The sequence below is a fragment of the Ornithodoros turicata genome, chromosome 9 (genome assembly GCF_037126465.1).
Source record: "Ornithodoros turicata isolate Travis chromosome 9, ASM3712646v1, whole genome shotgun sequence".
Taxonomy (NCBI): Eukaryota; Metazoa; Arthropoda; class Arachnida; order Ixodida; family Argasidae; genus Ornithodoros; species Ornithodoros turicata.
This window is the reverse complement of record NC_088209.1, coordinates 31488102-31515539: the sequence shown is the minus strand read 5'-3', so window position 1 is coordinate 31515539 and position 27438 is coordinate 31488102. Positions and strand designations below refer to the sequence as shown.

Here is a 27438-nt window from a genome sequence, read left to right as displayed (position 1 = left end):
GAAATCACGAGATGTAAGTAAAGATATCTTGTCATTATGCGTATGGACCCCGGGCTTTAATGATTCGTATATTGTATTACTTGTATATTCTGTTACAACATTTCTCGTAAAATCCTTCGTTACATACCACCTTTGCTTTTTAGGATGCAAGGACAACGCGGCAAGGATCCCCGTAATCAGGATGTCATTGAGCCCAACCAAGCGTGCGTTGACAAGAAACTTCACCCGGCAAGCGAGCAACTCCACATAGAGCACAACAACGGCTGACCAACAACAAGCAACTGAACCAGAAGTTCTGCCAAACCCGCGCAGAGACCAATAGTAAGCGACTCAACCGGACACGTGACTTGGCCCACACAGCGTCCAAAGAAAGCGAGCAACCTCACCATCCTCTGGAATAATATCACATAGAACGCAATAAGGAAGAACATAGCCTGTCCCCCGGCCACCCCAGAACAATCAGATCTAACTGAGCACTCTTCGGTTTCTTCTTAACACTTCTTGTTACCATCATCGCATTCAGCCTGAAACACCTTGGCCAGACAATCAATTTCCGGATCAGCCCTTGGAAGAACTATAATTTCGTCGGCGAAAAGACCCTGAATCAATCACACCGTGGTAACATCTATTACTAGGCGTGCCAGAACATGCTCCGCGACATAAACTTCGAGCTCTGCATGATGGAAAGTGATGCTCTGAGGCTGGAACACGGGAGAAAGGACAACACACAAAGCCCCAGGATCAGAAGATGTGGGTTCGAGTCCTACAGCTGGCTATCCTTTTCACTGACTTCCTTCGTGTTTTCGAGCTCTACTGTCATTGACGAGAAGAACCCGGCGAGCAGAGCGATGGTGAGTCTGTACAGATGTTGCACGCATCCCATCACGAACAAGAACAACGCCGGCCGACAAGCTGTAGAGTTCTTGAAATCTCTTTCTGGGAGGCTACAGCGAAGAGCGAATTATTCAGCTTGTCGTTCTGCTGTCTTTGACGTACGGCATAAACACCGTCCTTCGGGTCATTGTCTAAAACGACATCCGTGCCAGAAGACATGCATGAATATCACGCTGGGCGTCACACCAACGGAACTTCTGATGGACAGCCGCTTTGAGCATTATGTCTTCGACATGACATTACAGTGGACGAATGCGTATTTAAACAGTGCTTTAGCGACGGACGAAGCCGTGGCAATGTTCTCAACCATCGGTTTGGGACGAGATTCACGTGTAATGCTACAAAGATATCGCTCTCCGAAGCTCCTGCAGTTGTTTTACCGCAGCTTGAACACCGTACATTGAGCGACATATTTTCACGGGCCTTGCCGTCTCCATTGCCTTGCAAGTCAGTGACATTGACGAACTATGCGGCACCCACGCAGCACTTGAAGACTGTTCTGCAAAGAGTTCTTCATCAAAGCCACCGGAATACAATCGTTTCATACCTCGTTGCTCGTGTGCTCATATAATCTATGAAACATATCTATAATAGGAAGACAACTACCTCCATCAAGCATTCGAATGCTGCCAGGCTATAGCTATAGCCACAGCCACAGAAAAACTACGCCTCTTTGCAAACTTTCCGTAGTGGAGACAATGGGAAGTCCTGTTCGAACGGGTGTGATCATCTCCATATTTTCAAGATCAAGGAGGCTGCGCAGAAGACTTACGAAGCCGAAGGCATACTGGACGCTGCCACTGTTGCGGTCAAAGCAAGCCACATAAAGGACATGCGGTTGTTCACCCCACTAGACAAGCTAGTTCCCAGAGTACCATTTCCACTCCCGCATGACTATATAGTTTTTTTTACAGTTACTTTCCTACTACGTCGTTATGCAAACCAAGTAAGCGCAAGGAAAATAATAGATCGTGTGGCGGCATCACCTCATGCAGCCAAAGAGGGCACAGCTAACCTGTGTGGCTGCAACGAACACGTTGTCCGTATCTATTGCTGCCCTGCAAACTCCACTGGTTTACCAAATAGCTGAAGAGTTTGTCAACTGGACCACCGTTGGGGTTATCTTGGCTGAAGCGATCTTCAATCTGGTGAGCGCCAAGAATATAAGCACTGTTGTGACGAATCCAATACAGGCAAGTGAAGCTGCTGTGACAGTTCAGACGTGTGTTTTTGACATCCACGTCGAGGATTCTGGATACAGCGTGTCTGGGACTGCGTATGACACTGTATTGTCGTGAAAGACATGAGGATTCCGTACGTTATCAGGGGTAGGGGATGGAAGATCACGTGGCGCGGCTATTCTTCGGTACACCAGGAGAACGTCCGGCGTTGCGAAGTCCCGTTGAAGTAGTTTTCTCGGGGTTTTTAAAGGCGTTCAACTACGACGATGAGGGGAAGAATTCATCGACGCGTGTGTGTAAAAGTTATATATGCAAAAGTGTGTATATATAAAGTTACATATATGTAATAGTCTTATATTATGCATCTACATACATTATCTAGTACGTGACATTGTCGCATTTTTTTGTAACATTATGACAGCGGCGGATCTATAACATCGCTAGTCTTCGCACCTCTGTAACAGATTGTGTTTGGGTGAGCCGGACATCAATGTATAAAGAATCTTATTACCGTATTGCACTAAACATTATTTCACATTGTGTTATTGAGTGATATTTGTATGCTGTGCTTCCATGCATTTGTCCTCCAGAAGGAATATAATTTTATATCCGATGAACATTCTTGTCGCTTCTTGCAAGCTGTCGCTGCATGCAGAGCTGATAGATGACCCCATGTAAGATGACAGCGCAAAGTAGACTCAAAGTACCGCCTGTTCACCAATGAAACTTGCAGAGGCAGTTGACAACACGCCCACGAAAGATGCACGATTAATGGGGCGATTGTATTTCGATCACTACCTACTAGATTATAGCGACCATGTCATATGGACCCCTTCCGCCGTATTTGGAGGCTAGCTGGTGGCGCTATTCATCGGCCCGGTTATAGCTTCCTCAATTTCTACAGTACTTTAGCTTACCTTAGTATTTTTGTACAAGCGGTGGATGTCCCACGAGATATGCTTCTTTCTAAAGTTGATTATCACCAGTCTACGCGTTTTCATAGGAGCTGTTACTGTCGTCTGCTACGGTAGTCGCACGTCCGCTTCTGCGCGTTCAAAATTCAAATTTTCATTGCCCAATCATGGTGTGTATATCTCGCGAGCCGATGAGCCCCTAGCGGATCGTGCGGACGAGCTCCCCATAGGGGTTGCCGATTATGACATTGCCGCTATAATCTAGTATATAGGTCGTGATTTCGATTTAGGCACTTCTGCAAATTGGACGGAAACGAAATGGTGGCATAACATGAGCAATCGTTCCGGACAGCACCCGCATCGAAACAAGGCGTGAAAGCCTGAAGACACATTCTATACAATCCCTCAAAGGCTGAAGAGCCCCCCTATAGCATGCGCTTCTCAATCGCTACGAGGGCAGTCTACCATGCGGTTGCTACGTCGAAGAAAGGGACACGGTATTTTTAACTTTAGTGACAGCGATGGAATCATCGATCCTCCGTTTCTCGTCCATGGCCGTCGTCTACTGGCGAACGAAATCGATTATGCAGCAACAAGAGTATACTACAAAACATGGACGCACGCGGAAAACAGTGTCTGCTTCTTTCTTTACGCTGATGACTTCACTCTGGTGGTGGACACTGGGGTGACTCGGCGCATCTTGCTGAGTCACAGATAGTAACGCTGTATACTTGCTGCTTTGTTTTCGTTTTGAATAGCTCTAACGTCTCTTAGACAACGCACGTTAAGAATATCGCCACATAACAGAAGACGAAGTACATAACAGTTCTGTTGTGTGACAAACGCAAAACTTGTTCAACAACCATAGGTCGTGTTGAAGACTTGGAGGTGCTGGGTTCGAATCGTCCTACCGGCTGTGCTCTCTGAGGTTTTCCCTGGGTTTTCCGGCAGACTATACAGACGGATGTCGGCACAGATCCCCCTGAAGTCGTCCTAGGACGTATATACTAGCCCCCGTGTCCCCCACTCCTTCCTGCTGTCCTCTCTCCATCTGTCCACGTGTGTCCTCCGCTCGTAGTCACTCACAGTTGCTTCGCGGCACTTACACGGAATAACGTGTGCTGAGACTTCGGCGCACCATAAGCACTCGGGAGGGCAAAATTAAACCGCAGACCCCAGCACTGCTGCGCCGCTCGTGATCACAGTCGTCTCACAACGTAAAGCCACAAATCGTTATCAGTTATCACCTGACCTGATTTGGAGGTGCACTCATCTCGCATATTCCTTTCGTCTGCTCAAGAATCTTAATAATACTAGAGATAGTACGTGGCAAACTTCCTCCCATTGCCCTTGCATCACTTCATCCTAGCATTTCCCTCACGGTGCATGGGGCCTTAGAACCTCCAAACGCTCCAAAGTTCCGGCATCATCAAGATGACACTTCGTCGCTTCTATGACAACGACTTATAGCACTTCGGACTTAGGAGCCTGGCCTTGTCTGATTTGTTTGCAGAGCTACTACGCGTGCGTATTGGAAACCGGTTTATTGGTGTTTACCGTACGAAGCACCATGGTTGCCGTCGACAGCACCTAATTACGGGAAACGATTTTACCGTCCACGAAGGAAAGGTCACCACTCATGCTACCATGAACTGAAATGCTTCCCATTCATCTTCTATCACAACTATCCGTAAGATCAAATTATTCAGCCGTCAGGATCAACCGATGGCACACTGATACATTTCTGCTCTGTGTTCCTGTGAATGGAAACCACCAAGCTCATAACCACCAAGACACAGAAAGCCAGCTTAGTGCCTTCTCTCACTCCTTCACCACGTGGACACATGGTGGTGCGGATGAGAGGGTTCGCCGTTGTCGGCCTCACAGAGGTGGACAACGTCACGACTGACGCCATCGGGGAATGTGCGTCCTGGGCCGAAGTTCTAAGGGAACTGTTCCGACACATGAAGTCGGGGTGTCGTCTGCTTCATCCAATCGCCGCAGACGATTTCAAACACTGGCTTTCTGTGGCTACAGGTGGCTTCCCATGCGGCTAATGGCGACTCGTCTCCGTAGTTACGGCCGCCGAAAGCGCGGACGTGATTGCCGGACTCTTAATGACGTCGTTTAAGCGACTAGGGCTGTGCTGTCTGAGGTTTTTCCTACGTTTTCTTCAGGCGCATCAGAGGTGCTGTCAGATATATATCGGCACAGTTCCCTTAGAAGTCGGCCCTGGACGCACATTCCCCCAAGAGCGTTAGTCGTGACGTTGCCCACCTCTGTGATGCCGACAACGGCAAGCTCTTTCACCACCACCACCACCACCACCACCACCACCACCTGCGCTCACATTACTTCTCCCTCACGTGTATACCATGTCCTCACCTTGTTTGATATCAGACTCTTAAGCCTAAAATCATACTGGTACATGGTATGGTAAGGTATCTATAAGGACTCCAACCAGCTCGCGTGGCTAAGTGGTTAGCGTGCTGGCCATGTCACGTCGAGACTGGGAGGTACCCGGGTTCGAATCCCGTTAGTCTTGACGTTGCCCACCTCTGTGGGGCCGACAAGGGCGAGCTCTTTCACAAGCGTCACCACCTAAGGACTCCAAGGTTGCAATCAGTATTTATGCATCATTAAAGTGGTTAGTCCCATGCACGACACCCAGTAAGTCATTTAAAACCGCGATAAAAGGGCGACAGGGTCTCGTTGGCACGGCTGTGGATTTCAATGGCATCGTAATCACCTTCTCCTTCCCACCGTCGTGAATGCCAAATACTTTCAGGGAACGTAACTAAGCACCTAATTTATTAACCGCCGCCCTTACGGTTCCTGGCTTACTTACGGGTGCGCAGCTGGGCTTTGTTCGCGAGGTCGGTCAAAGATGCATCGATCGTACTCCGGTTTCATTGCTTACCTACGATTTCCATGGATCGAAAGCTTCCCTTTTCATGTTGCTTGCATGACCTTGTCGAGCGAATACGTGCGCACTCGGTCCCTAGTTTTTTTGTTTTTCTTTTTTTCTGCTTGTTGTTACAGATGAGCGGTTGCTCTTTGAGAAGATCGTAAACTATACGGCTTTCGGGACCGCTTACAAACTCGGCGGCAAAAAAAAAAAAAAAAATAATAATAATAATAAAAGAACAGAAACAGGAGAAAAAGAGTAACGCGCAAGGGACACGCAATGCCTGGAACTCGTGCACGAATAGACCCTATGTACGTATACAGTGAACCCTCGTTATTATGACCATGGTCGTTCTCGAAAATTTTGGTCATAATGCAGAATTGTCATATTAACGCGGGGGATTTGCAGAGGTTTCACTGCATCGCTCCCCAGGATTATGGTCTGTAAAGCGCGTATGTCAGATTATCGGGGGTCATATTAACGAGGGTTCACTGTACGCGATAGTTGCAGGAAATTCGGAACGGAAGGAACGCAGGGGTGAGTGCAGCGAATGGGATTGCGCTGCGCAGAAGAAGTTGCGCGAGGCAAGCCTATTACGTAACGAGCGTCACCTGACGGAACGATCATCAAAGTACGAAGGACGTTACGGGGTGCTGTTTTTGTATTGAACGGAGGAAAGACAGAGGAGAGGGAATGTGCGAAACAGATATAAGGTTAATTATAATAAAGGGAGATTTACAGGTAAGTATGACGATGCAGTTATCATATTTTATTTATTTATTTTAACAATACTGTTGGCTCACGTCATCATGACTCCCCGTCATTGTTTTCTTCGTGAGATTCACCGTGCCATGGAAACTCTGCTTCGGAAGCGGATCGAGCATCAGACATGTCCAGCATTAAATACTGCTACAGTCTAAGAGAACAAAAAGAGCAAAACGGGGAGTAATTGCGACTTCTAGGCCCCTAGATTGCAATTACCCTCCATTTTAGTCCCCCGAAATTTATTCCCCAGGACTACAAATAGTCACTGAACTTCACAATGGTCTCCTGAATTCAACAGTCTATACGGAAATGTGTGCTCTTTGTGAATTTAACGGAATAGGGCTATAATTTAGTTAACTTGGCAATTTTCCACCAATAGAGAGGGCGAAATAGTTAGCGGTTCTTTCTTGACAAATTGTATTCTATGCATGTCGCGAGATTTTATATCACTCAACATATTAGAGTTGACGGTTTAACTCCAAGTATTTTCATTCATGCACACGAATTATGTACCTGGGACTGTTCGAACAGAGCGTAAAATGCAGTCTCCACTGTGTGACATTCATTTAGTCCTATGCATTTACTGCCTAAATGGACAAATTTTTGTGGCAATGCGTTTAGTAAAAAAATTACTCCTTTTTTTCCTTGGTGTGTGGGGGTATAACTGTATAAGTGTGTCAAGAGACGCTAATAAACGGGCGATTCTAAGTTGGTGGCTCCAATATTCTTACCTATGACACTAGCACAGTGTTTATCAACCTTTCTTGCTCCATTGCACGCCTTTTGCCGTTCATCAAAGCGTTATTCCCCCATGTTAACTACAAAGGAATACACGCATAAAAATGTCGTTTATTCAGACTTGTGTACAGTAACTTCAGTAGAGCACTTATTAAATACTTTTGCGAGCAACTTGGTATCTTGCAAATACTCACGAAGGTCCGTATTTAGTAATCTAACTTAAGTACTTCTTCCAATAACTTCTGCTGATCTTACAAGTTGCTTCGAAGATACGTCTCTGTGCGTGACGCGGGGGTCCAGCGAAAGATTCTCTTTTTGTCTCTGCAATGAGCTTTATGCTATACATATGCTGTGGCGTCTGAGATATTCGGGACATGCACGTCCCTCTTGGGAAGGGGTAGCGTGCAGCGGCTGGGGTTTGGGAGCGTGCATGAGACGATGTGTTGTACTGAAGGGAATGTGGGAAAACCATTGAGACCCCTATCGGGCAGGATAGAAGACGCGTGCCGACAGCCGTATAGCGACAGAGGGCATGTAAAATATTAATAACTCTTCGAGAGCAACGACAAGGAGGAAAACGGTAGTAAATTCTGTCGTTTCTGTAGAGCATTCGTTCGCATTCAGTGAGACGATTTTAAAAAGATGCGCGCGGCGCAAGGCAGCACGGGAACTTTGAGGGACACTGCTCTGTCGTCTGCTTCGGTTATGGTTCACCCCGGCTGACGCTGCTGTTGCGCACACCGGGAATGTTGTTGTTCTTCTTCTACCTCCGCCTCCGGCCGTCTCGTAATGCCGTAAAACGCTTAAAGTTCCCACGAGCTCTTACGTGCAACAGGTGGCGCTTGATGCCAATACGCTCTCACAGGTGGCGCTTGCTTTTCTGGTTTTCCCATCCTACAGTTGGCAGGTCCTACTGGTCCGCTTGCGATCCCAATGAAGGCTTCTAAGGGATCTCAGGCGGTTGCTGTTTTGTGGTCTATTTTTGAAGCGTGATGTGGGCAAGCTAACGCTTGTCCCATCCTACAGTTGGCGATACAAGGTCTATCGGGGTTTATGTGTTTAATGTTGAATTCCAATGGCAGTGGCAGAGCAAGTGGCAGACTCCGCAATGGATCTGGCCTAGAGCAAGTGATCCGAATCCGAAGGTACTCATGTTCCACTGCAACTCCATGTTTTGCAACATGGAGGTCCTCTTAATCTCCCAACGTTGCCCTGCTAATGTCTGACTCATCGCTTTCTTCCAGAAGCAAAATCGCCAACGCTCGACGCGAAATACGAGTCACGGCCGAGACGCATTGCGAAGCGGCCATGTTAGCGAAGAAGGAGAGAGGAAATGGGAAGCGCGAGCGACAAGGGATACGTCACGGAGAGTTCCGGTGGAATGTGCCTATTTTGGCGGAGCAGCTCACCATAGTCTGGGTTGCTCCTTGGAGCGACCTTGGCTTGAAGGCCGCTCCAAAGCTCCCATTGGAAGACTCCGGCACTGTTCCCAATCTGCCAATAGAACGGACTTGCTCCTGGCGGAGCAGCAAAACTTGCTCCGGAAGCGCTCCGAATCTGCCATTGGAATTCACCGTTAAAAAACCGAGGCGGGCTACCGTATAGTAATTTTTGAAAAGCAGTTGCTCCTGCGAGCTAATAAAGCTTTCTGGTAATGCCATTTTCCAAGTTGCACTCTTCGCATTTTTCTTTGATAGCGAATTCTAACTGCGACATCAAAGTATCTTGAAAGTCAGGGGTCACTTTTAAGAGTATTTAATACTGTACTTGAATACTTTTCAAGATTGAGTATACTTAGTACTCTACTCAGTTACTTTCTTGCACGATACTCAGTAACTTAACTTAAATACTTTTTGTGGGTACGTTATACAAGCCTGATTTTATTGCTTCTTTCGAGTTTCCCGAAAGTAGAGTTTGAGTTTGAACGTTTAAAAAGGAAAAAAGTATTGTTTATGGCGCACCCAGGAGCCATCGTGATATATACCGCGTCGATGAGTTCCAGGCGAAGGACATGTCCTGATAAAGGACATCTCCCCTGACACTCCCAAATTCCCCCTAGGACGGAATTCCCCACCGGTGGAGAACTCCTGCACCCAAGAAATCACCGTAACACGTTTACGTCTTCAAAGCTATTTACTCTTCCACACGTCCGCGCTAATACATAAAACGCTTCACACATGCTGCAACTTCGACGTACGTCCTCAGAAAGAGAGGAATAATCTGTCCCTTTTTTCCCTTTCCCATTTTGAAATTTCCCTTTTGCACCTGACCCTCACTTTCACCAAGAAAAGTGAAAAATTAAATAATAATAATAACAAATAATAAAAATTGTATCCCTTCTGGGGATTACACGCTAAGGAAAAAGGTGCAATTTTGGTCCTCTTGGAGACTGGATGCATTTTTCCACAACCATCATAAGACTCTTTAGTCGAGGTTCTTTCGCCGTGTTACATCGCCAGACAAACTGTCCCGGCTATCACGCATCCAGACTTTGGGCCAGTTACTTTCGCGACTATAAATACTACACGGAAGTCTATACGAAGCTCCGGGACAAAAAGGCACACGCACAGACTGCCTGGTGAGTCATATCCATAAGGGAGGAAATCTCAGCGTGGGTACGTGCGGAAAAACAAGCACTACTTGCAGCGCTGAAGAGTAAATTTCAAGGTCGGAGGAGGGGGAAAATGGGATCAATGGCTATCTAGGGAACGAGAGCTGTAATTGCTCCCTAATTTACTCCACCTTTTCTTACAATGTAGATGCATTGCCACAACCATTTGTCCCTTTCGGGAGTAAATGCGTGGAAGTTCAGGGGCTGTCTGCAAGTGTGGGGGAGTAAATTTCAGTGTAAACAAATTAAAACGTGAAGTAATTGCATTCTGGAAGACTAGAAGCTGCAATTTACTCCCTTTCTTTAGGGAATAAATTAATCCACACCACAGACCAATCACTGTGGCGTCCCTCATGATCACAGTCGTCTCGCGATGTAAAGCACCAAATTACCAATTTATCTCAGAGTGTAGTTGGCAACACATCGTGTCATTCCCCTACAAAAGAAAAGAAAACTCGGGCACTAATGCATTTCCCGCAACACGACTTCTCGCTGGTTCCCCTTTGGATGACGGCAGTACAACAGTAGATCGAATGCTGCATCTCCCCACAGCCAGGAGGGCAATCTTGGCTTTCAAATTACGTGGCGTTGTACTGCCCGTCAGCCAATGCCGTTCGCAATCAAGGTAACCTTTCGGGGCACCCGCTATTCCGGATATTGTTTCCTCTCACGCCGAAGTACGACAGCGCGAGCAAATGCACACAAACGCGCTTCTCTCATTCCGCGTTCGCAAAAGGAGCCACAGATGAAACCCCAGAACGTTACGCGAGATAGGCCTGTCTAGGCATAATGCTTTCCAATGTTTGCGAGGCTGCATTGTCTTGCCAGGAGAGAGTGGCGCATAGATACACAGGCCAAAAAGATGGGTCATGAACCAACTAGCCAGCTCTGTACTGCTTGTAACTATGCCCGGATATCCCGGACGAATATCACTGAGATCACGATCGGCAACTACCAGATAAGCTTCGCTTCTAAACATTCCTCGAGTCTCGGCCACGCTATTGATAACATTCGCGTTGTTGTTCTCCGCTCCGGTTTCCATTCCGCAAACGCGCGAAAACGGGGAGAGAGCCGCCTGATACATTATCTGAACACTACCCATCTAACGGGCCTAAACGAAAAACTGGTTTTAGGCTTCTAATCAACTGTCGACCGGAGTTACACATGCTGCCCTAGCTAACACGTTCACGTGCAGCCCCCTAGCGGGGCCCCGTAGGTTTCTGCTTCCCCCTTTTTTCTGATGAAGTGCGTCCGCTCGAAACGTCAAGCATCCTAAGTATAGTCTTCCCACTTTTTTCCTCTTTTGGGTACACTAATCCGGGTTGTTACTCTTGACTTCTAAGGAAACTGTGCCGAGTATGTCTGAGAGCGTCTGAGGAAAACCCAGGAAAATCCCCCACACAGCACAGCCGGGATTCGAACCCGGGTACCCCCCAGTCTCGACGTGACATGGCCAGCTCCTTAACCACTCAGCCACGCGAGCTGCAGCCGCATTGCAACACGTTTGGTTTATTTGGTTCGCCAATGGACGACCACAAACAAACAAACATGACAAACATGTGACATCACGAGAATACCGGTTCGGGGATATATTTTGCTGTGGTGGGCGAGAAGCGGGAAAAAGCGCCTCGGCTGGTAGGCTGATAAAGCTGATACTGCCCACCAGCATGCTTTGCGCGGTGGTGTTACGTAATCAATGACGTAGGGGGCGCAGGTCGTCTATTGGCTAGTGATCGACATCCATAAGGCACTAGTGTCGACATCCATAATTTCAGGAAACAATTTTCCAAGTTCAATGAACATTCAGAAACTGATACATCGCTGCTCCTATATCGCTTGATTGCGCCCAATGAACTCCCCGGTGACTTCCTTCGCAGCACAGAGACATACGCTTACAATATCGACGATAAATTGGTATCTGTCCCAAGAACCGATTTCTTGGGAAATGATATCAAACTTCATCTATACAGAAAAACAGCTCGTTTGACCCACGTACTTTGTCCCGTCACCGAAACGATATAATCGATTTTTTTTTTTTTTTTTTTTCCTGCGCGGAACAACAATCGTACCTACGATACACAAAACGTCTACACGAGAGGGATGAACCAGAATTGTCGCATAGTATACTACGCCAACGCACAAAGCGAGAAAAAAAAAAAGCCATTATCTGAAAAGGTGCACGAGTAATTAACATTATGCATACTGCAAGGTGCATTTGCCGATGAAAGTGTGTCCTTCGTGTCCCTTCCGTCAACTTTGCTGTTATACATGCACAAATTAATTATGACGAGGAGATTACGTTGTGGCTGCCATATAGCTTGACGCACTTCACCCTGTGTCGTAAGCCCATATGTCCCAGGGCTTTGTTTTTTGAAGGCCGGGATTGGAATTAAATAAAAAGCAACACAGGGCGTGCACGAGAAAAGTTAAGCAGAGGGATTAGGACTAACAGGGTTAGGCCTGGAAAGGCGCTGTGTCATTTTCGTTAGTTTTGTGGCTTTATTTATAATCGTATAACGTTAATATAGCGCTGACGGTATAAAAGAACTACAAGATGTGACTGATGTCACTGAAAGCGCGAATAGAATTTTAAAAAGTTTCTTTTTTAATCTAATTATTCTTCGTAGCGTACGCAAACGCCTCAGGCTACGTTCGTAGCGCCTGATAACGAAAGAAGAGCTGCTTGTCTCTGTTTAGCTTCGCTGCAGGATTTGCCCGTATAGAGTTAACTTTAAAAAGATATCATCTGCTCCTGGATCTCGTTAAATTTAATGCACTGCAGGTTCGTGCCCTCTGCAGCTGCAGAACCGTCCATGTTTTATTCTTGTGATCCATAATTCATAAGGTTAGTCGGAAGCACAGATATTATTTAAGCAAATATCGTTTAGCATCGTGAGCCACGCACAATTACACCGGATGCATTCCTGGAGGACAGAGTGTCCGAAATATGGTTTGCTGCGTTCAACAGAGATTAATGAGGGGATTAAAATCTCGCACGGGCCCAGAAAAATCGAAAGCTTGTCCAGCGCTAGTGAGGTGGAACGCTTCAATAGTCGACATGGCAACCACACGTCGAACGCTGCAGAAGACAATGTGTGGCGGAACACAATGAGGCTAATTTTGGAAGGATAAGTCATTTCGGATGCACGATACCAAACTGATTGGCGTGTCAGATATGTGCCTCAACCTGTTTCCAGTCAGCAAGTGGTTAGACGTTGATGTTGTTGATGTCCATGAAAATAAAATAACATGGAGATATTTGTAACTGAGACGACAAACAGGAACCTGAGGCGGCGGCAGCCAAGGGAGTGCTGGGGCAGGGGAGCCGTCGAACGCGCAGGAGGTGTTCCGGTAGCCATCGTTCAGAATAAATCCGGTGTCGCAGTGTTCCAGCGCAGTGCGCAAGGCGTTCGGGTCACCAGTTGTTGTGACTGAGACGACAAACAGGTCTGGAGAGGAAGTAGCCTTTAATGTGACCGAATGGTCCTAAAGCCAGGAGCCGAACTAATGGCTATGTTGAACCAAGGCGCGGGACGAGAATTGGCAATGGGGCTGCCACAGATTAAATTCGTCACACGACACATTCGGCTGCTCCCATAAACAGACCCCCCTCCCCCAAAGGGAAAAAAAATAGAAAAGAGACCCCCCCCCCCCCCCCATTTCACTCGGACAAAGGCCAAATCAGCGGTTAACGTTGCGCACAATGAATCACACGGTCCTAATAGACCAACTCCAACAACGCACACCCCATTTATTCAGACGTGGATAGACGTGTCTGGTGATGTCGTGGAAGTGAGATGCAATACTGGCCAGCGAAGGGACAACACAGGAAAGGACTTGCATTGTTACAGCGTGTCCGCTGCGCCTGGTAGCACTTTTTAACCAATTCCTGACGACTACTTACATTAACCATAAACAGGCTTGTACGATGTGCCCGGAAAAAATATTTAAGTTGAGTTGCCAGGCAACAAAATAACGGAATAGAATGCTCTATATACTCAACCGTGAAGTATATTTGAGTAGAATATAATATGCTCTCAAAGGTCTGAAAAGTGCTTAGGTATTAAATAAACGAATTTTAAATATCAGCGCTGCTTCCGCGGCCCCAGAAGCTCCGGCGGCGTGACGTCACTCCCTAAGCGGAGGAGGGAGAGGGCGGCACTCAGAGGAGGAATGGCGCCGTCCAGTCGCGAGACGCCCGCGGCATTCCTTTTCTCAACGTCGCAACCTCGTTGGTCCTTAGTAAGTGACGTTTTCTCGTTTTTCCAGAGAGGGAATTCTTGCGTACTCTCAACATCCGGCGTCTGCTCCTGTCATGTATTACGTCGAATAACAAATAACAGTCAAACTACACTTTCGCGTGGGATTATCGATACCGTGGTCGATACCGTGGTGATCCAGGAGGAGTAAAATGACGCCATGTTTCGAATTCGACTGGAACGGATGCCGCCTGACCTTTAATGGCCACCTGAGCAAAAATAAATTTATTTTCAGTACGTTTCATAGCGGGCGCTTTCGCTGTCGTGACCCAGTAGCTTCCTATTTTCGTTCTCCCAAAAGCAATCTAGTCTCAAATCAATCGCCATTTACCTTTATCTTGGTAGAACCTCCTCCCTTGTGACGTCAGCTGAGGTGGCGGGGCAGGTTATGTTTACGTCAACGGAAAACGGAAACCCATGGTTCGTCTCCTCGTCTATCTCGCGTCCTGAATTATCCAGTCCCGAGTGGATTGGGACTAACATCTCTTTTTTTTTCTTTTAAGAGTCAATAAATAAATATATCAATCTCAAAAAGAGAGACACCCTGCTGGAAGAAATCCTACAGGCGCATCTCCACGTAACCTACAGTTGACTAGGGCTCTAACCTCATTATCAGTCCACGGCTCCAGCCTGCGCAGCTTTTCTTTTAAAGCTCTTTTTATCGTGCTTTTTATGTTGCAAGAAAACCTCAGCATGAACGGTCGAGCGAATTTTATGCTTCGAAACACCCGTCGCCTCGACTATGGTTTTTTCCCCCTCTTTCTCTCTCTCTCTCTTTTCTTCGCTACCGCTTTCATCTAAGCCGTCCTTTCAGATTTACGTCTCCAAGAGACTGAATCAATACTGTCAGAATAGAAGGAAATAAAAGCGAGCCCCCACGTATATATAGCGTGCAGATGTCCGATTTTGAGACCCCCCTCCGGTTTCGATATTTTGTCTGTTCAAGGCTTTCGTGCGAGACCAATTTCGCGGTCTGAATTGAGGCCCCGTAATTGAACTTGAGTGCAACGGTAAAAATGTCTAGGACAACGTATTATACGCCCTGATGATAACGGAATTGTGTATCTGGAAACATTGTTTCTTTCTTCCTCACGTCCTCTACAGGGCTGAAATAATGACGTTACGTTGAAAAGGTAAACGCCGTTATTGTTTATGTTTTCGCGCTCTGGGAAGATAAACTTTGTGCCTGTTGTTGTTGTTTTCGTCTGTACCTTGTTCTAAGCCACCAGGTGTAAACAAAACCTAAACCGGGGGGTGGGGGGAGTTATGGCAGGATCGGCTCGCCGTTGCTGGCCACCCAGAAGTGAGCGTCGTCACGACTATAGCAAAAAAAAAAAAAAAGAAACACACACGCGCGCATACACACGGATGAAGGGTGGAGATGCGTAGAGGGTGCGTAAGTTCGTCGGGGAGTGCAAAGTGCTAGATGGGTCTTTGAGCAAGACCAGCCTCCAGCAGAAAGAGGACAAGGTTTCTTGCTTTGGCAGAACGCTAGGCATAAGAACCCCCGGGGTAGAGGATGTCAGCTAGCGTGCCAGAGCTGGAGTGAGGTGGATGCACTTCACGCTTAGAATGGTATGCTCGGCAATCTCGCATGATGTGCTTGATTGTTGCAGGCCTAAACGACATGACGTAGTTACTAAGGGTCCGCAAACCACGAGCGTGTTTCGGTGGCCGTAGCTATGGAGACTAGCCGTCGTCAGCGCATGCGTAGCCACTTGTATAGCCGCACAAAAGTCTGTGTTTCAAATCGTATGCGGTAATTGGCTGAAGTGGACGACATCCCGGCGCAGTGCCAATACCTGGTAGTCCTAATGGGAATAGTCAGCCCTTCACAACAGCGCAACAGCCACCCATACTGCTTCAGAAGCGACTGGGAAACCAATTTTAAACAGGCAGCGGTCACAAAGCACCTTGCCTATCGGAACCTGTGAGGCACTTCCGAAGCAAGGACACTGACGTCATTTCCGCACGAAATTACCGGTGATATATTTTATGATTCTTCTGCGTCGCTACGAGATCGACCTATAGGGGGCGACACCGCGCGTCACCTTTCTAGTGTGGATAACACGCCGGCCGATCTTCGGAGTTGATGGTTCTTCTCCGTAATTCTCCTGTATACTCACAGGAAGATCACTGTGCCGCGATGGTACGATACTGTGCGGTTCCCCAATGTTCCACCTACTGCACTGAACGCGGAAAATAAACTTGCGAAATCAGACGACGCGAGGAGTCTACCCACACTACAGTAGTTCATCGTTTCTCCGTAGCGCGCCGACACCGTTCGATATCGGAACGAACAGAGATACACGTGGATTGCGATGATATAAATTCGGTTCTGAACGAGGTTTAGCCCGTAGCGGCACTTTAAGCAGGCTTATGGCTTCCTTAAGCAGGACGTCAAGAGAAGACCTGTTCGAGGTTATATTTTTCCGTGGTGGGCAAGAAGCGGGAAGAACCCATCGGCTCATAAGTCTGATTCTGATAGGTGCCCACCAACATGCTTCGCGCAGCGACGTTACGTAACCCATGACATAGGGGCTCAGCTCGTCTATTCAGGCTTTATGCTCGCGGAAGAAGCGTCATGTCGTGTTTGTATCAACAGCACGTTCTCGTCTTGACTTCGTAATGCTTCGTAAACTTTAACTAGAACTTGTAACGAAAGTGGGTGACAAAACACGCCTCCGAATGCCGCGTGCATTTTTGGGCTTGGAACACGTACAGCCGAAGGCGCCATCAAATTAGTAGCGGGACAGAAGTTGTACGGACACGTTGGCCGTCTCGAGGGACGCTAAATACGGTGTGAAGTGTGTTGCGATTTCAGCGCACGTTAAAGAACCATCGTGCGGAGAAAGTTAATTTACGAACTGGCCACTGCAACGTCGAAATCAGAAATCTGAGAGCCAGAATTTAAAGTAACCGTGGCTCAGTAAAGGTACGGAGTATATATGTGCTTATATACCAGTAGTATGTAATTGTACGATGTGTAGATATGTATATGTAGTATATAAAAGTATGTAATAGTATACGTGCATATGTAGTATACAAGGTGTCCCTCCGAAAAAGGGCCAGGGGCTAAAGAAAAATGGAGTGCTCTACACAAATGGAACCCACTGTACGTGCTTACCAGTTGTGTGGTCTATCCAAAAATATTTTTTCGTCGCCCCTTGTCAATTAATTAGTGGTAATTAACTTTCTAACTTTTTAATTATCGGTTTTAGCTCTCAGATATCAATGAGGAAGTTGAAGTACATGTCGAAAAAGACGCAACTGAAGTGGTTCGAGGTTGCTATGGCTTGTGGTTTCGTTTGTTTGTTTTCTTTTTTTTTTGGGGGGGGGGGGGGGGGTTAAAAATTGGTTTCAGAAGCCGCGCGCACCACAGAGCGCTCCCCATAATTCGGCGCCGGCGCGCGACGATTGCAGTACACTCTGATAGGTGTGCCGTGAAACAGGTGAAATATCTTCCTCTTGTATGACGTGGCCCAAGGATGGTCTCCAAGCGCTAATCTCAAGGTCAATCTACGCCGGAAGGCGCTGGAATATGTTTACAAGTCAAGCGTGCCACAATCCCAGCTGTGGACGGCCGTTTCGAGCTTCTTGGCTCTCATCGGCACAGCGTAGGGATGTGGCACGCTCTTGGGTCGGCACGAACACTGTGTCTCTGCTAGACATCAACGTTCCAGGGTGTCAGCAACACCTCTGGGGGCCGTAGTGCAAAGCCAGAAATATAGATACAAATATAAGATATAATCTAGTACTATATAGTATTCCTTACTATACGCTGTCGTGGGCAGTGATGGGCAGTACTTGAAGTACCAAGTACTAAAGTAGTACTTTAAGTACATTTCTGTGTACTTGTACTTTACTTTAAGTACATTTTAAATCGTGTACTTTGTACTGTACTTGAAGTACTTTTTTTGAGTACTTTCCCATCAAGTACGAAAGTACCCAAATCTGGACTCCAGACAAAAAATCACAAAACAGTATCAAAAATGCACCCTACTAAAAACACTAAAATGACAACACGAAGACGAAAACACACAGATAGGGCTATATATCTGAGTTTTCGTCTTCTTGACATCATTTTAGCGCTTCTAGTGAAATGCAGTACCAAGATTCCCAGTATGACATTTTACCAAAAAGGCTTTGTGCTTTTAGAGGGCATATTTGTTGAAGCAAATCTATTGTTGCGAGGCTTGAAATGTTGAAAAAGTATCAACTCTGCTATGATTGAGTAAAATGCATGGAATGCAAACTGGCAGCACAATGACTTGGCCAATTGTCATTTCAGCTCTCCCAATGCAAGGTTGCATGCTTTTTTTATATTGTTTCCTTCACTGGCAATTAATAATCAATTTATATCACCATGTGTGATTGCATTACACGATGAACAATCTGAAAGACATACATGCTTTCATTTTTATATTTTGCGTTTTTTTAATTGGCCACATGGATTACATTGCTGCATATCACAGCCGTATAAAAATGAAGGCTTACATCGTGTTTCATCCTCTTTAATGTTCTTCATATTCTTTTTTAAACATGTTGTATTTCAAAAAGCAGCAAGGAATGCCCAGAAATGTACAATATCTGTTGGCTTGTACTTTTTACCCCTGAAATTGTCTAGCTTCCATTACCCGAAGATTAGTACCGGAACACCACACTAGGCGGGTGATCTTGGATCAGTCAGGGTATAATACTATTTTGCATAATCACAGCACAGCTGACTGATTGTCTCTCTACATGTAACTGCAAATTATAACATCTGATTAGCACTTAGCCTAGGTCTTTATGGTTTCAGAGCATTTGTCAAGGATGCTCACTAAAGTTTTGCCAAAAGAGCAAGACGCAGATACTAAACAGTGATATGGAAAGTGATACAAATTGAATTGGCGATGTACTTGATGAGTACTTGAAGTACTTTGCCTAGTACTTTGTACTTTACTTGAAGTACATTTGGAATTGGGTACTTTGTACTGTACTTGAAGTACTAATGACACCAGGTACTTGGTACTTTACTTTAAGTATAATTTTGAGGTACTTTGCCCATCACTGGTCGTGGGCCACCTAAAGGCTGCGACCTGATACTCCAATTAGAGCGCACACACCTAAGATAACTAGATGCTAAGAAACAGACCTAAGGCATATTGTGTTCCCTGCACTTAGTTTCCACGATAATAGCTGTTTCGGCACTTAACAGGAAACTAAGTTATACTTTATAAAATGACCTCTCACAAAAAGTACATCGATCACTTGCCACTGTACATCCTCACCTTGTTATTTCCCAATTTTTACCAGTTTTGAAGTGTGGTGCGCTCTTCACACCCACCACATCATCATCCCATTTATGTATGTGTGTGTGTGTGTGCGCGCGCGCGCTCTTAACTGTTCGGAAATGAATGTGAAACTGATAGCGACTCCGTTCGGTAAATGCGACTGTATTCTCATTTTGTGCAATCTTAACATGACGCATACGTAACTACTGCCGTGCCCTGGGACATTTAAAAGAAACAAAACGGTTTCGTGATAAGTGATCATCAGGTGGTACAACGACGTTGCTTGTGGGAGTAGTAATTGCGAAGTGCTGTAGGGGCGCACTTATGGTGTGAACGGACAGCTGTATCCTGCAATGCACTGTTCCGCTGTGAAATACGCACGCACTTGGTTTCTAGCTCACCGATGCACGAGGCGCGCGTCTTTGATTTGTAGCTGCACTTCGCAATAATTCACTTAGCGCGGCCGACCATGTGTCAAAGTGCATATAGCATACGCTGGTTGGTTGTATTTATGCCGAAAGGAACCGATAAGCGTACGCCGATTTAAAAAAAAACGCGGTCGGTGAAACTAATTGTACACCGATGGTCAGCGCGGGATGAACACTTCAAATTATCTGTCGTATCAAGCTATATCTGTTGATAAATGTGACTAGCATAAATGTTGGTGAATGTGTTATTTTTATTCCCCTTTTATTCCTTTGGTAGTCTTTCCTCCCTCACGACCAGAGAAACTAAAGATAACGACACAGATAGCGGCAACGCTAATAAAGCATTTATGAATCCGCCTACTGCATAATGAACCGGTCGTAGTTATTTATCGGGATAAACAAAGAAAACCCCCTTTTTTTCTTCTTCTTCTTTTTTTTAGATCGGGAGGTAATTACGATAAACACAAGTCAATCGCCTTATTTCTTTTAATGTCTGAAATCACGTTGCTGATGTGTGATTTGACAACTTCCTTTACCTTGTCGTTCCCGTAGAGTGCTTCTGGTCTACGAGATCTCCATGTATTCTTACTTTTTTTGCGCCGACAACAACAACAACAACAACAACAACGATATCACTTTGAGGCGCTGCTGTGATGATATTTCATTAGGCCGGCATGTTGGTACTCGTTACTGCGAAGTCTAAAGCGCGAGTTCACCTGGACTGTGCACAGTAAAATGTCTTCTCAACTGTCACTGAAGTGTCATTTTAATTGATCGTGTCTATGTAACGTTGCTATAAAAGCTGTCGTCCTCGATTTCTGCCGTGGAGCAGCGCGTCAACCTCACTGAACCACTAGACAGGTGTCGTGGCTTCTCCGCACAACACGTTTGCTATGTGACGAAGCAATAGTGAACTATTTCGAACATTTAATATTGCGTGTTAACTTGAGACGCTCGATGGAATTTGATTTATCGTCCCCTCCCCCCCCCCCCCCCACCGGAAAAATACAACGCATTAGCAACGTCGCTAAAAAAAACTAATTTCGTAGTTTCCTATGTGGGCGTGCGGTACAAGTTGGACTGTTGTATTCGACTCGCGCAAGTAGTGTGTTAACAATATTCAGTATGATAGTGCACGATGCAGAAAGGATATTATGCAGCGATGTTGTTATAAACAGCTAAACAAATCAAGAAATTGAAACGCTCTTGGGGACTATGAATTGACCCCCACAGCCATTTTTCTCTTCCGTCAGTTTTGTTATCACTTCGTTGTTCTACAGCCGAAGAACGTAGAGAGTTGTCAAGATCCACTTGGCAAATCAACAACAAAACAGTAAAACCTTTATTGGATACAAGCTTTCATGCAGTGGACTGCATCTCGTCAGGTAGCTCGTCACGAAAGCTTGTATCCAAAAAGTTTCGATGTTTTACTGTTTTGTTGTTGCCTTCATTGTTCTACGTGAAAATGTGTTTGTCCGCTTCACGTGCAATTGTCGTGCAATAGTCATCGTCCAATAGTCCCTTTGGGACTAAATGCATGGGAGGTTATGCGAAGTTTGGGGATTATTTGCACTGCCGAGGAGTAAATTTCAGGGTCTGAGGACTAAAATGTGGTGTAATTGCAAATTAGAGGACTAGAAACTGTAACCATTCCACTAACCTAACCACTAACCACTGTAACCACACTATTATCTGCTCTGCACCAGCGAGTTATACTACAGAAAAAGGCACTACAAAAAGGTTAAAAAAGCACATTTGACCACCGCACATAATGCTCCTGTAGTGTGAGATTATGGATAGATTGATATCTGGATTTCACTAGAACAGAAGAACTATAGAACACAACTAGAACTGGTTCTCTAGAACAGTAGTAGGTAGGGCACTTGACCGGCAATCAAGCAGTGCGTGGCTCAAATCCCGCCGCTGTCCAACATATTTGTACTGTTCTCGTCCTAGGACATTGAGGCCTGTGTTGTGTTTGTCTGTTTGTGCGTTCCAGCCTCAGAACAGCTGCTTTCCACTGGATTTCACATTTCCTAATAAACACGCAAAGAACTTGGCACTGGCTCGTACTCACAGTAAGTGTCGTTCACCAGCTGGTTGACCACCTCCTTCTTCAACTTGCTGTTCTTCTTTCCCATGTTTACACGGAACAAATATCGGCAACCAAACACTCGTGCGAAGAAAGAGGAAGGAAGTAAGTTGCCGGACGTTTAAGAGCGCTCAGCCTGGCAACTGGCGCCGCGTCCTGGCAACTGAGCGCGCCCCCCCAGGTAGAAGATCCTGTCTCTCTCACTACCTTTACTTCAGCGACCTGCTGCTGCCGCCGCGCAGCACTTTCGTTTCGTCGGTTTCGTCGCTCCGAAAAACCGAGCACGCTCCAATCGAAGAGGCAGGAACTGTCGCCACCTTGCGGACGAAGAGCCACACACACGCTCTGACAGAGCGAGAGAGAGAGGAGGGAGGGGAAAAAAAACTCACGAGATAATGAAAGAGTGAGCACTAGTGGTTGATTTTATTAATTCCTAATTAGATGAATGAAAAAGGAGCGTATGTGCGTGATGTCTGTGGTTACTGCTGCTCAATTGATTCTGCTACTGTGGTTACTGCTGCTGATCTTCCTGAGCTCCTATTGTTAACGATGACATTAAGGCGCAATACAGAAAAAATGTAAATTGCAACGAAATAGTTTCAGTAAGACGAAATGCCTATACTGAGTGCAATTTATTGTAACGCTTTTGGTGCGCATTCAGCACATTTTTTTTTGCAACATTTACACTACTGGACATAGTTTCGTCACTCCACCCTAGTTTTTAGCGTATGCGTTATCGTCACCGGGAAGTTCACGCAGAAAGAGTTTGATTCTCTACGTGCATGCCGCAGAAACACCGACAAATCTCGATGTCCTGACGAAGCCTCAGAGTTTCAGCATCCCGACACAGATGAGCTCCGTGGTACAGCCGCATTGAATATGCATTGCCTGCGGCCTGCGAAATAATCCAGAACATCCAGACTACCGAATCCGGAAATTATTAGAACCGCGCAATTGACTCTACATGCAATTTTATAACCCACAGCAACTTCGATCAAGACTTCGATCGCCTACGCGGTTACTTCAAACCAATCTGAATGATGGTCCTTTCTTCCGAAGAACTGTCTCAGACAAATAAGAGGAATGCTCGTCCTTTTAAACTAAAATGGGAAGTAATTTGAATCTGGGAGACAATGAGCTGTTTTTCATAGAGAGTAGCACACAACGTAATGTTGCACAACCCTTGCAACTCTTTCCACAACACAATTTTATTTAAGTTTTTTGAAACTAAACGTGGCGAGATTATTGAAAGGAAGTGGCTCTTTATGTTTTACGTTCGTACTATATACACAGCTAATGCTAATATTTCTGTTCCACTCAGTTCATGCGTGTACAGGTAACGCTCTTGTCCAGATCAATATCACGTTCGCTGGCACACTTGCAAATACGATTTCCGCACACTATACACGCACTTCACGTCAAACCGTACCACGCAGGGAAGCACCAGGGCATAAAACGCCCATCATTCTGGGATTATCATATTACACGACTTTCCACCGGTCATGTTTTGGCCTGGTAGACAGCCGAAAGCCAACTCAAAGGCTCGCAGACGCTGCAGAGGTATATTGCAAAGCCAAGCGTCCGGGGTCGGAGATGTCCAGTAGCGGCACCAGGACTGACAGAACCTGATTAAAAACAGCTGCTTCCGCGTCAAGTTCCACTTCGGTCGTTGCACTATCGTCCTGTCAGTCAGTTTGTCTGCCATCATGTTCCAGACCAATTCCAGAGATCGTGCGACGGCTATGACGGTGTCGTAGTAGGCCTCGAACTCCACGGCCGAGGCCTTCCCTGGATGGACGTAGTGTGCTACGTAGCACTTCTTTTCAGCCTCCATAGCCGAAAGCGTCTTTTCCGTCCACCAGTCCCTTCGCTCCTCGTTGGAGTCAAGTCTGCTCCCCGAGAATCCAATGGCTTCGAAAAGAGCACTAGCCAGGTGGACACCGAGGGTGGCGTAATTGATGAAGTCTTCCGCGTTCGAATAATAGAGTGGTCTCTGCATGCCGTAGAGCGTGATGGAAATGGCGTTGTAGATGCCGAAGTAGGTGAAGGAATTTTTGACGGCTGTCAGGCTCCAGTCGTACTTTGAGTCGATTGCGTGCTTGACCGTAGTTTCCTCGTGGTACTGTAAGAGGCCCATTATATTGACGAAGAAATTGTTCCCCATTAACGGAATCTCCACTGAGTGATAGAGGGTGTCGTTTGGAAAGACAATCCGAGCCTTCGTCACTTTCGCAACAGCTTCTTGGCGGCTCGATTCCTCCATGTCGCTGGTACCGTTCACACTTGCGGCAAGTGCGCTCCGGACGTTCAGGAACATTTTTGTAACATCGGTATTCACTTTGGGATTCTCGAGCGTTTCATACGTTGCCATCTCCCATATGGCATTCACTTTCTGCGAGACTGTCCCACAGGCGTCAATGGCCCTGCTTCTGTCTTCGTGTCGGAAGTTAAACAAAAACAGCTCTGGTACCATGGGAACGAAGGCGTGTATCAGAAGTAGCGGCTGAATGACATGCCGGTACTCTGGCTTGAGAAGACGACGGGTCAACGAGCTGATATAATCCAAGCTGGCAGTGTAAATAGATTCCAGGTGGGAATATTTTATAGATTTTGGTAACGATCGAGATATCATGTTGATAATGGTGAACGCTTTCAAGGGTGGCCACAGTTGAGACAGTTGACTAGTGGTTATCTTGTTCGTGGCAGTCCACGTGTACGAGTCAAGTGCCAAGTCGCGTTCTACGGCTAGAACATTTTCAACGCTGACAAGAACACTTTGCGAACTAAGAGTTTGGACGTAACGGTTGATCCAGCCCAGCATGGTGCTGATAGTATAGTTTTCGATGTCTTGGTGATCGCTGAATTTGTTTGCGAGACTTCGACCCGGTCGTATGTCTATTGATGGTCTCCGCGACGATGTGGGAGAGGTTGCGTTAGAGAAGCCCTCACTCACAACCATGAAGGAAACCACCGAAGGCGCCCTGTAGTTCAGCGAGAGGATCATCGTAAGGAACACTATGTCTTCATCGCTGGGCATAGCCGACAGGACGCCCCAGCGGCCGTGAAACCAACCAAGTGCCTGGATCATCTGATTCCCGGCTTCCTGAGTATCGACCATAGGGTTCAAGCAGGACAGATGGAATGTCGCCAGAGCAACCATTGCCTTGCTCTTGACTTTGTTCGCAAACACGTTGTTGCTAATATTCTTCAAGACTCTCCGGCGCACGTCGTCGAAGACGTTATTCAGGCCACCGAAGAGGGAGTCGTCCACCGATCTGCGACAAGTGTATTCGTAAAAGTTATCGCAAGGGTCCAGGTTGGGATTGACGAAGGTCTCGAGGTCGGTCAGCACGTCAGGGCAGCAAAACACTTGGCCCTGTTGTTGCTTGCGATCTCGACTGGCATAGTAGAAGGCGACGAGGCCGAGCGTTACCCAGACAGTCAGTACCACAGCGAATACAGCCACGAGGGGAAAGCAATAACTGCCGGCTTTTTTATCGTCTGCGGAAAATGTAGATAAGGCTTCTGTAGCATTAAGCTTCCTGTTGGAAACAACAAAAGTTCCGTTAACTGTAATCCACCCAAGATACACCTATACAAGGCTACACCTGATCTGCCTACTACAAAAACTTCGTCGTCAGCATGTAATTTGCGCTTTCAACAACAGGTTTTACAGTCTCCTCAACAAATGAAGCGTAAAATGGTGCAAGCGAGTTTGTGTACTGTAGAAAGACGTGACAGTTCCTAGACTTTGGGGAACACAGATACAAAATGACGAGGTCAACACAAGTCTTGTGTCGTCCTCATCGCTTTGTATCTGTGCTCCTCACGTACAAGGAAATGTTCTCTTTACAGCATTCACCGCCGTGAACGGTACAGTTCCCCCAGCGACGACAAGGACTTGTTTCGCTATGGACTAACTCAGTACCCATGCGCGGGTTGATTTTAGTGCCGCACCTTATCACAACTGAACTGGACCGCTATGTGAGAGTTCAAGATCGGGAGCCCGGATGCCACTGCTGAATTTGACCAATCACTGTGGTTACTGTCAATGTTCATGCGGACTGACAGCAGTAGAGTCGTATTCTTGCCAGGACAGCAGTATGATTGAGTCGGTCTCTAAGGGTTCGCTTTTACTCCGATGTTTTTATTTATTTTTTTCATTTTCTCTTTTTACCAGATAAAAGTTTCATTATTTTCTTAACACTGAATTCTTTCTCTAACCGTTCCAGACAAAATATAGAGCCTAGGCAATTGTTGTTTCGTTCCCTTGACTCTGAACAACGTGAACTGTCAAGTATGGACGTCTACAGGACATCTAGATCTAGAAACCTAAAGTGGTCTCTTAGCGGAGGAAACAGAAGGGTCATTACCGGCTCCTGCTCATACTGTAGCATGTCCTGCCTATAGCATCGGGCCTTTAGCATCAGCCTGGACTCACGTAGCCTCCTACACCGGCGAAGAGAAATCCAGCCCATCACACCCCGAACGCAGATATCCAAGCGTCATCGACGCTTGTCACTCACCTTTCTTGGAAGGAAGTGTGTTATCCTGAAGGACGAAATATTGCGTTCATTCGAAGAAGCCTCGAGAGTACTGCATCTACCGTTGCACGTGAATTTGTTAGGCGCGTTCGTCTGCCCGCAGTCATGGTTGCTGATACGTATGAAAAAGTTCAAAGCATGCGTAAGCAAGCAAGGCAGGTTGCGAAGTTCCGCAGCGACATATGTACAGCTTGGGACAAAAGTTCGCGGAACACGGCAGGCGTATTTCTTCATCGGGGCGGCCCCGTGCTAGATATCAGGAAGGGATAGAATAAGAAACGGGGTGACCAGCTATTCTGTCCATCTATCAGTAGGCAACCAGCACAACATCTCTGCCCAATATTGGGCCTCTATTGCCAATATTGAACCAATATTGGGCCTCTATTGCCAATATTGGTCCGGGATTGAACCAGTAATTGGGTCTCCATTGCCAATATTGGACCGATATTGGCCCAGGATTGAACCAGTGTTGGGCCGCTATTGCCAATATTGGACCGATATTGAACCAAGACTTGAGTCAAGACTGTGCTGCTTGGGTATGTGTCTCCGCACCTGTTTGCTCCTATAGGGCGTCATTCCAGTGGAGAAATGTGACATCCCCGTGTTCCGTAAACGTTTGTCCAAAGCTGTACTATATTATTTTCTGTGTCAGCCGACAACGAGGCAAGTGAGGTCATATGCGAGGAGAAACGAGAGCATTATTAACGAGGCAACGAGGAGTATCGTGTTCTTAAGCACTATGACCAGTCGTGTGGTAACAGCTGAGGCGAAAGCGAAGGCAGTCAGATCTGTTATTCGCAGCTCCTTGTGTGCAGGAACAACAAGCTG

The 27438-nt window shown here is 46.4% G+C and overlaps 3 protein-coding genes across 5 annotated transcripts in view; 1 reads left to right on the top strand and 2 right to left on the bottom strand.

Moving 5' to 3' along the window:
* LOC135368633 (frequenin-2-like) overlaps window positions 1-22326 on the bottom strand; it is a 51747-nt gene extending 29421 nt beyond the window's left edge. The window contains exon 1 of the mRNA XM_064602040.1: window positions 22052-22326. Coding sequence (XP_064458110.1) covers window positions 22052-22115 — 64 coding nt within the window. The 5' untranslated portion in view covers window positions 22116-22326. The remainder of the gene's footprint in view (window positions 1-22051) is intronic.
* LOC135368626 (dopamine beta-hydroxylase-like) overlaps window positions 1-27438 on the top strand; it is a 352228-nt gene that overhangs the window by 307571 nt on the left and 17219 nt on the right. The gene's annotated exons all lie outside the window — the stretch shown is intronic.
* LOC135368624 (endothelin-converting enzyme 2-like) lies at window positions 23254-26679 on the bottom strand. Its single transcript, XM_064602028.1, has 3 exons — window positions 26593-26679; window positions 26440-26515; window positions 23254-25608 (listed from the first exon to the last, which is right to left on the bottom strand). The coding sequence occupies exons 2-3, from the start codon at window positions 26451-26453 to the stop codon at window positions 23529-23531; spliced, it is 2094 nt and encodes a 697-aa protein (XP_064458098.1). The 5' UTR covers window positions 26454-26515; window positions 26593-26679; the 3' UTR covers window positions 23254-23528.